This window comes from Microtus oregoni, unplaced genomic scaffold (assembly GCF_018167655.1).
Source record: "Microtus oregoni isolate MIOR12 unplaced genomic scaffold, Mior012 000033F_ref0000390, whole genome shotgun sequence".
NCBI classification, from domain to species: Eukaryota; Metazoa; Chordata; class Mammalia; order Rodentia; family Cricetidae; genus Microtus; species Microtus oregoni.
In genome coordinates this window covers 14197404-14212426 of record NW_024543092.1, presented here as the reverse complement: position 1 = coordinate 14212426, position 15023 = coordinate 14197404, and the positions used below count along the sequence as shown (strand labels likewise).

Genomic DNA, 15023 nt, shown 5'->3' with positions numbered 1-15023 from the left:
AGGAGATCTCTTCTGTTTCCTTTCCTGGGAAATCCGTGCATCCCTGTTTGGGACCTGTTATCTAGCCTCTCTGGGGCTGTGGATTGTAGGTTGATTATCCTGTATTTGGTGTAGAAAGGTCCTCCCCAGGACCTTTAAACTTTTGTTTAGAACATTCTTGTGTGTTTAGCCACACCATCCTCGTGGTCAAAGATTTACTGTCTGCTACATCCAGTTGGTAAACTACAGGGGGTGGAGCTTTAGCAACAGGCGGCTCTGGAGAGGAGTTTTGTGGGCCAACTGACCGGTGAGGCAAGGCAGACTGTGGGAAACACCATTGCGGTGCCCAGGGAGCCTGCTCACATGAGACCGAGCTCATCTTCAGCTGCTTTGCTCTTCCAGGCCCAGCCCATGTATTAGCTCTTTATTTTTCTTCCCATGGAAAAGCAAACCAGTGCGCCCCCATCCCACATGTGTTGCCGGCCAATTTTAAAGGAGTTGTGTAGCCACAAGAATTTTGCAAAACCCATCAACCTGAGAGAAAATGATAGCCTGAATGGGAGGGGCTGGAGAGCAGACTTCATTCTGAAAAGCAGCTGCCCACCCACGCTGCCTAAATTGTTGTGCTTTCTTTGCCTCTGGAGCAAGTTAGCAATGCCCGAGGCCGTTGCTTTATTCACTTAGAGGTTAGAGGCTTCCACTTCTGTAGAGGCCTCCAGGCAGCTCTGCGTGGGAGCTCTCCAGGACTGTTTTGACCCCACTGCGCCCTGTCTTTGCATTTCTACAATTGTTACATTGTTAGTGATTCTCAATGATTTATTCATGAGTCCATTTTTGGAAAAGGGCCGGAGATAACTCTTTACCACATATGCCTGAAGTCTAGTCTTCTGTAATTACATGATCTCAACAGCTGGTAGCAGCTTAAACCCTGTCCAACAGTGACATCTTAAAAATTCTGTCTTCCTTCTCAGTTCTGCCTCTGCCTCCTGGTGCATGTAAAGTCGCTACTGAAAGTCCTGGGACTGCGTGGACTCTGCACATGAACTCAGCCCAGCTGAGTAATCAGCATCTGTCCTCAAAATAGCTGGTTTCCCAATCATCCCTTTCTGGCAAATTCAGCACTAAGTGGTCCTTGGGGGATCCCAGCCTACAGTCAGAACTGCTGCTTCAGCTTACTCTACTCATCTGAAAGCTAAGATGCTCGTCCCACTGCCAACGGCTGCCTGCCTGCTGGCCTGGGCAGTTACGCATATAGGCTTTTACAGGCCATTGCAATTCCACATTTCAAATGAAGTGACCGTCGGGCACAGGTCTAGTGGACACTTTTTTTTTTTCCCCACGTGGGTGCACTTTAATGGGGAAGGGATAACAAACAGGTAGTAGGCGTGCAGACACGGTAGGAAAGGCGGGGAAGAAAAAGAAGAGAGAGAGAGAGAGGCTCGTGGCGGCCCCCGCTTTTTAACGGGGAATGCAAAAGCTTCTGGGAAATGTGTCCCACACTTGCGTGTGCTGGAGTCCAGGGGAACGCTGGGAGTTGTAGTGTTGCAAGAGAACAACATTTCACCCTTTTGGTTTGATTAAAAAAAAAATTGGGGGACCTTAAAGGGTATTGAATGGGGGCGTAGTCCGGTCTCTCATGGCTGCTTCCTGCTGGCTTTGGGCGTTGAGGGGGTCCAGGAAATGTCTGATTATTCTGGCGATGTCCCACTGGTGTCTGCGGTCACTGGTGTAGCTGGTCGTTGGTGTCTGAGGTCGCTGGTGTCTGGGATGGCTGATTGCACCGTTGGCATTTGAAGTCCTGGCTGTAGTGGACACTTTTCTGCATAGTTGCAGCCCCCTGGGATTTCTGCAGACCCCCAAAACTTAGCTTGTGTGTCCAGAGAAGACACAGGCCCACTAAATGGCTCCTGAGAACTGCTAGAGAGCCCACATCCTCTCTGTGGTTTTCACAGATGAATTGACTATGGCAAGGGACATAGCTTGGCATTAGAGGGCTTGCCAGGCAGGCAGGAAGCCCTGGGTTGGATCCCCAGGACTAGAGAACAAGTTGCAATCACAGTTTTGCTGTTTGCTCTCAATGAAGGTTGACGTAGGAGTGGTACACTTTACACCGTTGATACAGCCCAAGATCGAGCAACCATTCAAGCTGGTAGAAAAAGTTGTTCAGAACGTATTTCAGTTCCGGAGGAAGTACTGCCACCGAGGGCTTGGGTAAGAAACCTTTGTGACTTTGACTCTTAAACAGCATGTATGACTCTGGCTCTTGGTTTAGTTCCTGTGGTGAGCAACATGTCATCACCACTGAGGAAAAGCTCCAGATTCACCTTCCATATACAGGTTTGGTATGGTTTGGTCTAAATACTACCTAAAGCACACATGTGCACAGCTTCTGCTGACTCGCTGCTAGGAAGGCTTCTCAGGCAGGACTCAGTGGGTTGCTGTCTCTCTCCTTAAGGACGCGCTTGAGAACTAGGTAGAAGCAGACATACCTTCTTAGCTGACATGATGTCATTGCAGTGTCCTAGGCCTCCACTCAGTGGGAGCTCTTGTGTTGTCAGACTGAGCCCCAGCCCTGCAGCCACCACACCCATTCCCTCTCACCTAGCAGCTTTTAAGACATTTAGTTAGGTACACTTTTTATAGTCAACGGATAGCTGCTGAAAAGGGCTCCGCTCGTAGCACACACTTTCTGAGACTTACACAGATCCATTTTGGTTCTCTGTAGGGATGTAAGAAGTTTGGGTTAGTACATGAAATGATTTCAGGTGTGTCAAAGCAACTGCATCCTGAAACCAGTGCAACCTGTAAAACCCTCTTTTGATTATGAATGTCTGTTCTAATTTTAAAGTAAAACTCATACATCTGTACATATTAGCTCTAATTGGAGGTGGCGGGAATCACAAGTACATCTTCCTTTTGAAAATCCTGGAATTTATGGTGAGCCTAGTCCTACTGCTTTCAAAGCAACTCCCCACAACCCCTAAACTCAGTAATGGGCCCTATTCATCTGAATATGCCTTCCTCTACAGAGACATGGACCAAATACCAAAATTCACTTTAAAGGATGGTGATCCTTCAGTCACACCATACTACAAAGTGCTCCCAGGTGTTAGAAACTAAGTCATCTCCCCTTAGAGGTTGGGGAGTGTGCGTCACCATCAGCCTGGGAGAATTCTTCCTTCACTGACCATGGCCTCTGCCAAGCCCTTTGGATGAGCTCCAATGGGCAAGGTCCAGGCATTTAAGTTTACTCTTGAAAAACAGTTGATTGATTAATTAAATTTAAAATGCACACTGAGTTTTAAAGATGATTAACTGTTTCCATAACAGACAACTTAGCACTTTCTTTTGGAGTAAAGGGTTTTAAAGACTTTAAATACATCCAGGTTCTAGAGAATCAAACCATTTGTTTTAGCTTAGGAAGACAGTTTTCCCTCTGTGGACACACCTTGCAAGTCTTAGCTTAGACCTGCTTCCAGTGAGTCACACAGGGAGTCTTTGGGTACCCAAGAGGCTCCAAGAGCCTCAGGCACTATCAGTGTGTCATTTTGAAGTTTATGCAAAGATACCTTGATCGACAGAATTTAAGTCAGCCCCTCCCACTTTCCTTTCAGAATGCTCTTCCCTGAAGCTCAGCGCCTGGAAAGCACTGGAAGGCTGCTACAGCTGGCGGACATTGACCCCACCCTCCGGCCCATCCACCTCTCGCTCATGCACTTTAAGAGCCTGTGTGACGTGTACAGGAAAATGTGTGAGGAAGACCCGCAGCTCTTTGCTTATAATTTCAGAGATGAGCTCAAGCAAAAGAGAAGAAAAGGCCAAGGGAAAGATGAGGACCCAGAAAGCTGGGAGTCCTAACAGCTGCTTTGAGGGCTCCACATCCACAGTGTGGGTCCTCTGCATCTGTAAAGACAAACACCAGTGAGTAACCAGATGACTTACTTACATGCCATTACTTAAGAAAATAAATAGCAAGTAGATACAGTACAAGCTGTCCTTTAATATATATACTGCATAGATGCGACATGTTTAGTATAAACAGCATTTATTACAACCTGCAAAACTGAAATATCTGCACATTGTGCCCCTAAACCACATAAAAATAACTTAAATGTGCTTTAAATAAAGCAAAAAACTAACAGCTCAAAGAAAATGCCCAGAGGATTGAAGGAGGGACCCTTTTAAAAGCCATTAATCACAACTTTCCCAAGCTTCCTTCTCTCACATAACTTAAAATAATTAGAATTCAGTTCTATTACAAGACTAAATCATTTGATTCCTACTCAAAAGGGATGTAATACACAATTTACAGGTTCTAATCTCTAGTTTTCTGATCCACAATAAATTAAAATAACTTAAATCTTTACAGCAAGTTTTGTGGAAGAATATATACTGCACGAACCCAAACGCAGCTGGTGTCCTGCAGTTGTGTTTCTCACCAGTTTACAGATGAGTTCTGTAACCCGCCACGCACGTCCTACGATTTGCCGTGGCTCTGTGCTTCGTAAAAACACTCCTCATTAACGACCGAGGTTAAACTCTGGACACTGAACTCTCGCTCCAGCACCAAATTTAGATCGATGCTGGCAGTTTCGGGGTGGCTGTCAAGCGACTGGTGGCGAGTCTGCGTCTTGAGCAAGGTCCCTCTGCCCCTCTTGGTGCTGTTTGCTTTTCGTTTAATGGGGCAAAAGTGGCCCCTGACCAGCCTGGGCTGCTCGCCTGGCCCCGTAGGCTGTGGCCCAGCTGGGTTCGTGTCGGGCTCCTCGGAGATTCTCAGTCTCTGGAACTGAAGCTCAATGTCCTTAGTAGGGCTGCCCTGTTTCAGAGGGTGGTGGAAGTCCTCCTCTTCATCACTCAGAATGTCACTTTCTTTGATGAGACCATCTGGAAACTCTGCCAGGCCCTCCTGAGGGTCCTTCTCCAGCACGGTGCTCTTACAGTCCGGCCTGCTCTCCACCACTGGGCAGCCACTGCTCTGGGTGCCGCTACTCAGGCTACACTCGTCCGAGTCCAGTGAGTTGCCCTTGCTGGGCTCGCCGGGCCACTCGCTGCTGGAGGATGTTCTGAGGACCTTCAGAGACCTGGATGAGGCTAGAGAGAAAAGCACATTCCTCCATATGACACAAATAGATTCTACAGTGTAGAGTTAGGGCCTTGGGGGCTGTGACACCTATGTGAAGATTTTATTATGTGAATGTAGAGTTGGCAGTTAGGTGGCAAACCCATGTAGTTACGTCAAGCAGTGAGTTTACTGATGTCTGTAGGGGTCTCTTGGAGCCCAGGCTGGCTTCTCAGTCATTGTGTTAAACTTCTGTGCCTCCTGCCTCCTCTTGAGTGCTGTGATTACAGTGCACACCACCACACCTGGTTCTATGCATGCTCAAGAGCAAGAGTCTGCTGAACGCTGGGCAAGCGCTGTGCCCACTGAGCTACACCCCCAGGCATATCTGAAATTCTTAAGTTACAATTCAGCATTATTTTTTTTAGATTCCTAGAGCTTCACCATATAGATAGAATAATAAAGTACCAACTACCATAAAGGCTAGGATTACTTATTTTGCCAATGAGTAAATTGAATAGTTAATCACTAAAAAAAAAATAGGTTATACTTTTACTACATTACCTAGATCTGAAACTATTATACCATATCTCTATGCTTAGCCTCTCTGTTTCCCTAGATGCTCCATTAGAAGCTGAAAATGCTCTTATCTCTCTTGAGCATTGTCTCTGCTGGAATTTATAACCAACTTGAAGAGAATTAACATTGTGCATTCGTAATTGTGTGGGCGGGAGATATTCATTGACTTTGTTCAAAGGGAATTCTTAGTTTGAATGTCCCTATAATTCATTAGCACCACATTCGTTTTGATGACCATAGATGATTTTGACAACAGAATAGAAAACAAAGATGTAGAGAGATCAAATTGGGGTATGTGAGAGAAAGAGAATGGGAAGGGAAAGGGAAAAAGTGTGTGCCCTGTAAGATTACAAACAAGACACCCTGGTCTACAGAGCTAAGTCCAGACAGTTAGGGCTGTTATTATGCAGAAATCTTGTCTCGGAAAAAAAAGAATACAAAATGAACAAAGAACTCAAGGGTTGCTAGGTGGGAGAGTGTACATGAACAGTATATTCTAGTATATTCTAGGTGACCTGCTGCAGTGATTGCATAAGAATGAGCCTATTCCATTTTGTGATCTGAATTAAGTATTGACCTTCAGGAGGCCTGGCAGAGCAAAGCCCCCAGACCCACGTTCATCTCAGAGGAAGAAGCCTGCATTACATCATGCCAGCTGATAAAAGAAGGAATCCACATTGAAGTCGGTGTGTTTTATGGAAGAATGACTGGACTGGGGCAAGGGACATGTTTTCTTCATTAGAACAGAGCTAATAAAATTCTCACCTAATTTGGCTGAAACAGGAACTCGGTTCTTAAGAGGCACCAGACGATCCTTACAGGTCTTCTCCAGCGGTAGCTCACACTTTATGTGGCGCCTGAAGTTCTCTCTCAGAATAGAACGGATCACCTTAACAATGCTAGTCTTGCTCTCGCTGTCACTGGGGAAAGGAGAAGAAAGAGAGCATGAAGGATGCACTGTCTGTTCTGCTTCTGTGTGGGCCCTTCCTGGGGACACAGCCTTGGCCAGCTCTGCCTTGCACCTCAGAAGCTAGCAAGCTACCCACCAATGTGTGCCTGACTTTTCTGAATTAAAGGAGGTGAGAATGAATTACTTTATATCTCATCAATATATTCTAATGGACCCACAGTTGCCCCTTTTAGGCAGAAGTTGTACCCTAAAACTAAATTTCAGAAGGGCACTAAAAATATCACACACATATACTTTAAAGATTTTTCGTGTGTACGTGTTAGGGGTGGTGCTGGGGGCCGCTGAAGAGACCAGAAGAGTCATCAGATCATATGGAGCAGGAGTTACTGGTGGTTGTGAGCTACCCGACATGGGTGCTGGGAACCGATCCCCGGTCCTGTGGCCGAGCAGCAAGTATTCACAACTGCTGAGCCATCTCTCCAGCCCCTAAACTCCCCTCTAAAAGGGGACACAGTGAAGTCTTAAACCCATTTGTCCAGGGAAGTACCTGCAGCACAGCTGAAAGATGGTTTCTGGCCGCCCTTCAATTTCTGACTTCGTATGAATCAGCTCCCATATGGAATTATTTTCAGTCCCTGGGTAAAGGAAATGGAAACAAGAGTCCACAACTTGGCCAGAATGCTATGGTTAAGAGTACCTGAGGTGCTCACAACTCAAACACCCCCTATCCTGGCTCTGTAGTTCTACAGCTCACTCAGAGACATTAACAACTAGCTACAAAAATTGAGATGAAATTCTTCATCCCTCTTTGGTAGTTTTAGGTTTTGTTTTGGCTGTGTGTGGCAGGATCTCATTCTATAGCCCATGCTGGTTTTGAATTTGTGGCAAGCCTCTTGTCTCAGCTACCAAGTCCCAGTTCCTCTCCTACTTGAGATTTTAGCCCCATTCTTGGAACAAACAGGAGGATTTGCTCAGGAACTTGAGGTGATAAAGCCCCTTCCTTCCCATGCAGGCATGTTCTTAGAAACATAAGCACCTCTTACAAAAGTCAGTACATAAAAGTTAATTGAAGAATTAGTTATTCTAGAAGGTCCTTAGTTATAACTAAAGGAATGAGTTATTGTTCAAGGTCAGAGGGGCATTTTGTAGTTTTCTTTATTTGCAGTACTCTTAAGGAATTTTCTAGTATGTTTAAGTTCATAAAATTTTAAGACTTGGTGGGTAGCCTGTGGTACTACTGGGGGGAGAAGGGATGGAAGCTGTTAAGAGAAGGTGTAGCTAGAATGCCCCTCCTGTCCCTGCTCCCTGACCACAAAGTGAACAGATGTCTGCCGTCCCGTGCTCTGTGCACATGGCCCGTGCTGCCACAGTACCAGACTAAAACCATAAGCATCCCCTGCTTTTTCATGCCACATGAATGAAACACACATAAAAGTGTTCCTTGTTGCATCCCCAAAGTGTTTACCTGCTGTGTTCCCCAGTCTAACTTGAAGTGCAGAAATGGGGATCAGCCACCGGAACTTAAAGGGGTCCAATTCAGCAGAGTTGTGGGCAGGCCGGGAATTCGAGGGCTGCAAGGTGAGAGAGCACCAGGAAGGGGTTAAAGTCCTGTATGCATGAACAGAGCTACCTTGATCTATATGCAGGACTCTTGCAGGTGTCTAAGATGCACATAAACCAGGTGATCCCATGTCTCACAGGCTTCCCAGGACCGGGGCTGGGCCAGAGTGGGAGTTTATGGGACACAAGGGACAAAGATGGCAGCCTTGCCCTCCCGCCGTCTCCAATTCTTACTGGTGGCTTATGGTGTCTGTGGCTAAGCTCCAATTGAGAACTTCAGAGTTTTTCTTTGGATCTTAGCTTTTTGTCTGCTTTTTGAACCAAGGTAAAAATTATTTTAAAGCCAAAGTTTTCCAGATCTCTATGTAGTATATGGGGCCACACTTATTATTTTCAGTGAATGAAAGTTTCTGTTTTGGCCTCCACTTAGGTGTTTGTCTTAGTCATCTTTTAAAGCCAGATGGGCAGCTCTTCCACCCATTCTGTGCATATGCAGAAAATCCCATAGCCTACCACAGCAATGTCTGCACTCCTTGTTTGTCTCTGCCCTATTCACTGTAGCAAAGAACTCGAAGCAACCTGGTTGTCTATCGAAAGATGAATGGGTAATGAGCGTGTGTGTGTACAACTCAGCTCTCAGGAAAAGTGATGTTAATTTTACAACAAAATAGATGGAATTAGAATGTAAATATTAATGAGGTCACTTGATCTCAGAAAGAAAAAAACTGCATGTTCTCACTCATACACAAACTCTAGTCAATTATTTGTATATATAGAAACAGATGTACACTTGAGCACAGTATAACATCAAGAAAAGAGAACAGAAAAGGCTAAATACAAGGGGATGAGGAAGGACTGAATGCAGGCAATAGACCCAGGTTATAAAAGCGGATATAAAGTTAATTGTTTTTCTGGTTCTAATTCTGTCATGGATATTTTGGTTTTTGGTGGTAGATATTCATAAATATAGTCAGTCCTGAATATGTAAAGTTAACTGTGAAGCTCCACAGCCTGCGTTCCTGATGCCCACTCTAACTGTACAAGTTAGAATACACATAGAGTTGTGTGATTTTGAATAGACACAGGTGTGGTCATTTGGGGGTGCGATGTTTTCACTATTAAAACCTTGGAAATAGTTTATAATAAAAGTTTAGAAAATCAGTCAGGTGGGTTAAGTACTGTTGGACAGTGAGATTCTTCGTGAGCTTTTCAGTATAACAGCAGAGAGCCACGAAAAGGCAGCTTTAATTAAATTTTTAAATTAAATTTAATTTTTCTTACCGGTTTCTTTTTCAGTTTGCAGTTTTCTTTATAAACCAGTATGACAGCTCTCTTAAAAACTAAAAGTAAAAGAGAAAGAAGGGTCTTGTTATTTTCTGCAAACCCTTCTCAGGTTAACCCAGAGCTGGGCACTGCGTGAGAACAAAGCGCTTCCAACCCAGGACTGCAATCCCACTGCATCAACACCTGCTCTTCCTGTTAGAGCTGAACTGTGCAGATGTGCCTGCCGAGCAAAGCAGGTCCTGCTTGTGCTTCTCTGTCGCTTGATTGACAGCTGAGGCCACAGCCTCCAGGTCTCAGTGAGCGCACACTACAGCTTGCCCTCCCAACTCTGGGAGAGAAGGAAGAGGGTTTGAAAAGTGGCACTGCACTGTTAGGCAGCGGGTTTCCAGTCTCATGAGGTGCTTCCTCTAGCAGGCCCTGCTGGGTACCAGCCACTGCAGCGTTTTTCCAACTCCCCAAAAGCAGGAGTCGGCAAGAGCAGCAATGTTAGTCAAGCTTTTGTTATTGCTAAGGCTTCCAAACCGGAGTACCAACCAAATACTGTGAGCTCAATGTCCTTCCTGGCCTTTCCTAAGGAGAGGAACGGATTCAACCAGGAAACTGTGGAGTGCATCAGGAGTTCCCCCATGGACAGCTCTGTCACCTACATTAAAGACAAGAAACAGAGATGTGGCACTCTCAGGAGCTGTTCCACGTAAGACACAGAATTGCATCTAGTGGTCATGGCCGACATATCCATAGGAACCGTTGTGTTTGTATAGCCCCATCAACACGGCATGAAGTGGTTGAAGTTCTGTAAGTACGAGCCAAGCATCAAGCTGCACCCTATTAGTAACAGGGTTGGCCTAGGGCCTCCTGCCTGCTGGCCCAATGCCTCACCACCTCACCGTGGAGCTGCATCCCTGGCCCTCTTTATGTTTGTTTTGAGACCAGGTCTCTAAATTGCTTAGGCTGACCTTGAACTTACCCTGTAACCCAGGCAGGCTTTAGTTGTGCTTAGGCCTGTTAAATAACAGGAGGTGGTGGTGTTTAGCTTTAAAGTACTTACTTACGCCTTTTGTTGTTTCTAGGTTTTTCAAGATAAGGGTTTCTCTGTAAGGCCCTGGCTCTGTAGACCAGGCTAGCCTTGAACTCAGATCTACCTGTTTCTGCTTCCCAAGTGCTGGGATCAAGGATGTCCACCACCACCATCCTGTTTAGCGGTCATCTGAAGACAGTAGTTCGCAATCTGTGAGTCACAACCCTTTTGGGGGTTGAATGACTCTTGTGCAGGGGCCACATATCAGATATTTTACATTGCAATTCATAAAAATAACAAAATTCCAGTGATGAAGTAGCAACAAAATATTATGGTTGTGAGGTCACAGCATTAGGAGAGTTAGGAACCACTGAATTCTAAGGGGTCTGTGTTAGTAGTGTTTACTTCAGGTCACTAAGCTACATCAGACTGCCAATAGTAAGATACTAACGTTGAAACTGACCTAGGTAAATACAAAAAGCTCTATCCCTTTTCAGTTCCTGCCACTTTCTACCTGCAGTGTTGTTTCTTAGCTATGTGCTCTCAATGCTCAGTGTTCTAAGTTATCAATCAGACAAACGTGAAAGTACAGAAACTGTCAGCGATCCCTGGGACTGTCTGAGTGAGCAGATAATCACTGTATCTGGGGCTGGAGCAGAAAGGTCACCGGAAGGAACGAGCCCTGTATTTTATCCACACACAGGGCCCCGTCATTCTCCCAGCCAACCTTCCCTCTGTTCTAATTTCTGGGACTATGACTTCACCCGTACAATGCTAACAAGACATAATTACATTTTTAGACCAGTTTAGTCCATTTCCCATTCCATTTCTATATAAACTATTTATTTTACATATTCATAGCAAAAAAAATGGCTATGTCTCCCCCAGGAATGTCTAAGCATGTAGCTGTTCTAGAGGGCACCCTAAGCTCATCCACCCAGGCATGAGGCTACTCGAGCTAAAGCCCCCACAGACCTCCTTCTCTGTGCCACTCTGCTCTGCCACCAGCTGGTCAAACACTGTTCCATAATCCTCGTAGATCTTCTGCATCTCGTTGATATGGCTGGCCACTTTTTCCATGGCCTTTAGTGCTTCTGCAAAACAGGAAGGTGTGCTTGCTCATCATTCCAAATCCCATCAAGTGCCATTGTGGAAGGCCAGGTCCCAAGTAATCGCGTGATGGTGGCCCAGCTCACAATGGCCTATTTAATCAAGGGCAGTCAGATCCTCACCTACCTCAAGTTCTCTCAGAAATTGGGAGACTCTGAAAAGTACCATTAATAAAGCTAACCTTAGCCCAGCCGCATATCCCAACAGTGCTTTCTGTGCCCCAGAGAACACAGTGGCTGCAACCAATATCATATTACAGAAGATAAAACAAGTGTAGTTTTACCAGAGAGTGCTGGAGAAAAATGAGTAGGAACCAGAATTCAGTGCAACACGGTCCAGCCTTGGGGGAGCTGCTCTTGAATTCAGTGTCAGGAATAGAGCTCCGTGCCAGCACGAGCCTCACTCGGACACATGGGCCAGAATTTGGCTCCCAGGTTCAAGGGGAAAAGACTTAGAGATGTCTGTAAATTACCAATGCCCAACTGAGCATTCAGCTGTTTGCGTTTATACATGTTACTTGTTTATAGCCTGGGCAAGGGGATATAAGGGACAAAGGACTTTGCCAAAACCTCAGTAGTTTTGTACTTTGTCCTCAGAAGCTGTAGAGCTCAGAGATCTCCACAAGGTGGCACCCCAACCAGCAAGCATGAGCTGAGGCATAGTCAAGACCATGGAAATTACAGAAGAAGCATGGTCACCAGCCAAATGACCTGTGGTCTTTTATATCAACTCACTAGACCTAAATTCCATTATTTGAAAAGCTTAAATCAAATCATCCCTCTTGATCAATTCAGTAGGGACAATCTCATTGTGAGATTGTAAGCCAGGAGTGGTGATGCACACCTTCAGTCCCAACCCTCAGGAGGAATACTTCTGTGCGTTTCGGGCCAGCCAGAGCTACACAATGAAATCCTGCCTCTAGTTAAAGGTCCCCAGACTCATTGAGCGCACTCTGAACGATGGCTGTATTAAGCTGTTCCCATATATGAGACCTGTAACTAAGGCGAGCAGTCACCGTGCTGTGGATTCACAGGGCAAAGCTACAGGCACCTGGCTAGCAGTCTTGGCCAACAAGCAGCCTCCTTCCAGCCTTACCTGTGAGGTGATAGTGTTCCTCACTCTCATGGTCCGTCAGCGACACAAGCTCCTTGAGGAGCAGGGGGTACTTGAGCACTCTCTGAACAGGCTTGATGAGGTAAGACTCCAGCGTCGAGGAGTGCTGCTTGGTGGGATTTCGGGCATCCAGGAAAGCCTTGAAGGCTTTATCAGTTTTAGCTGCAAGCAATGGATAAAAAACCCTTAGGAGAGCGCAGTGGGATGAACTGAACTGTATAATGCTACCTTCCAGCGTAGTTTTGCAATTATTTCCTCGGTCCTAATGCTGTTTGGTAATAAAAACCCAAAGTGCGTCCACAGCTGAAGTACCCAGGTATTAGCAGGTCTCTGTCACAAGGCCTGCGGGTGCAGGAAGCTTTCCAGTCCCCACTCTAGAAAGGGACATGGAGTCACAGTGCAGCTGTGCATGCCCATCACAGATTGTTCTGGGCGGCCCAAAGATAAGCTTCAACAGTTACGACAATGATCCATACAGAAAGGCATTTCCTCTCCTGCCCTAGCACTGGCTGTCCTTCCTCTCTACACTCGCCTTATGAAGCCATCCTGCCATCACCCCACAGCTCCAGGCAGACTAGACTACTTAACCCCAGAGTTGCAGTTCTTTCCACCCGGTGGGGCCTGGGGACCCCTTAGCAGCCAGAGCAGCCTCTGTCCATCACTGTTAGAAAGGATGCACACAGAAACACAGGTGCAGATGATGGACAGTGGGCACGCCAGTCATCACACTGGGTTCCACGGGGTGCTGGTGACAGACCAGCCATGTAGGGACCGACCAGTTTGAAGAAATGTCCTTATTTAGGTTCTATCTCAAGGGTAAAATCTACAGCACTTAGGATACATCATTGATCACAAGATCATGCAGGTGGAGAGGTGACCTCTCGTTTTACAGCAAAGGACAAGTTGGACTCGGTGTTTTTTTAATCTATGGCCTCCCACCCTCCATTCCGTGACAGTAGAGAGTGGACGGCCTCTGGGAGGCGAAGTTGCTCCCCGTTCCACCAGGGAAACCACCATAGCTGTGCACCGCGTTAGACCATCCCTTATAAAGGTGTTTGTGAATGAGAAAGCAAATGCGCACGGTCCTTTGTTGACAGTGACCAGAGAAGATGCTTTTGGCTGTTTGGCTAGCTCACCGTCATTTGAAGCATTCCGAGATTCATTTTTTAAACTCGGAATTTCTGGGATGCTGCAAAGTTCCCTATTTAAATCAAATGGGTTTGAACTGCATTAGTGGAGATCTTACACCCAAGATTTTAAGAGAAGCCTCTCCTCCCCACCCCCTTCTGTGAGTCATGAGAGTAGAGGGGACCTCTGGCCTCTGGGAGGCAGTTTTTCCCAGTTCCACCAGGAAACAACTTAGCTATGCCCTTCCTTGGAGTTAGATGATGGGACTTTACAGTGTAGTAGCTTCACATGTCTAAGAAAGTTAACACCAGAGTTAAACAGGGCATGTATTCTCTCTGGTCACCCGAGGCTTTTGGCTGTAATGGTTTGACAGACAAGAACAGCAAAGCCCACCTGCCCACTACTACATAACTGTGAAGAACCTGAAGGGTCCCTCTAACTTTTTCTCATTTTCAAGGTCAAGAGAAGACAGCCCATCAAAATCACATTTAACCCTCTACCTGCTGGATGCAGACCTACCCCTTATTAACAGTTTATAAAGGCTCTAAACAACTCACCTCGCTCTAGAACCTTCTGCACTTTGATGTGGTTGGCACAGAATCCACTATACAGCTTAAAGTGGTCGGCATAATAGAGGAAGGAGCCTCCAAGGGAAAAGAGCAACTTCTGGAAGGGATAAGAAAAGCTCAAATCAAACACGTCTCCCATGTACTCTGGCTTCAGAGGGTAATTTGCTGTCATTGCTGCTCTGTTCAGTCTGTAGGTGGAGACCAGTCTGCCCTGACTCACCTATATCTATGGTGATGGATGGGGAAGGTTCTGGCAGAGGCGGTTCCTGGTAGCAGATTAACTGCATCTGATGAATGGGACTACAGTGGTCTAAGGTGGTGTGAGAACTTTCAGAGTTGCCCGCTCCATTATTTGGGATGAATTGTGCCTACTGCATGCTTCTAAAACCCCTTTCTGCTTTTCCCCACCCTCTCACTCCTGGACGAACGTCCTATTGGCTGTGGTCCTTATTCCTTCACAAGGCACAAACTTCTCCGATGGCCATCTGAAACCCACATTTTCCAACCCAGTTTCTCAGGACCACATAAGAGAGGAATCCAGGGCAGGGAAGCTGCTCTTGTTTAAAAAGAAATTGCTACAGGGACTGGAGAGATGGCTCAGAGGTTAACAATGCTGGCTGCTCTTCCAGAGGTCCTGAGTTCAATTCCCAGCAACCACATAGTGGCTCACAACCATCTGTAATGAGATCTGGTGCCCTCTTCATGCATACAGGC

At 46.1% G+C, this 15023-nt stretch overlaps 2 protein-coding genes across 8 annotated transcripts in view; one reads left to right on the top strand and one right to left on the bottom strand.

Annotated features, from left to right (window-relative positions):
• The window catches only part of Tfb1m (transcription factor B1, mitochondrial), a 40179-nt gene extending 33790 nt beyond the window's left edge, over positions 1-6389 (top strand). Inside the window, exons 6-8 of one of the 3 annotated variants that reach the window (XR_005976768.1) lie at positions 2063-2190; positions 3594-3900; positions 6201-6389. Coding sequence is in view for 1 of the 3 variants with exons in the window: in XM_041680067.1 (XP_041536001.1) it covers positions 2063-2190; positions 3594-3837 (372 nt within the window). In the remaining 2 variants the exon portion in view is untranslated. Of the gene's footprint in view, positions 1-2062; positions 2191-3593; positions 3967-6187 lie in introns of those variants that run through there. The other 2 variants (XR_005976769.1, XM_041680067.1) reach the window with 2 other exon arrangements.
• The window catches only part of Tiam2 (TIAM Rac1 associated GEF 2), a 129712-nt gene continuing 118795 nt past the window's right edge, over positions 4107-15023 (bottom strand). For all 5 annotated transcript variants that reach the window (XM_041680056.1, XM_041680057.1, XM_041680058.1 and 2 more), the window contains 9 exons: positions 14298-14406; positions 12595-12774; positions 11365-11483; positions 9906-10014; positions 9369-9427; positions 7993-8098; positions 7075-7162; positions 6383-6537; positions 4107-5070 (listed from right to left, as the gene is read on the bottom strand). In XM_041680056.1, the coding sequence (XP_041535990.1) occupies positions 4457-5070; positions 6383-6537; positions 7075-7162; positions 7993-8098; positions 9369-9427; positions 9906-10014; positions 11365-11483; positions 12595-12774; positions 14298-14406 (1539 nt within the window). In that variant the 3' untranslated portion in view covers positions 4107-4456. The remainder of the gene's footprint in view (positions 5071-6382; positions 6538-7074; positions 7163-7992; positions 8099-9368; positions 9428-9905; positions 10015-11364; positions 11484-12594; positions 12775-14297; positions 14407-15023) is intronic.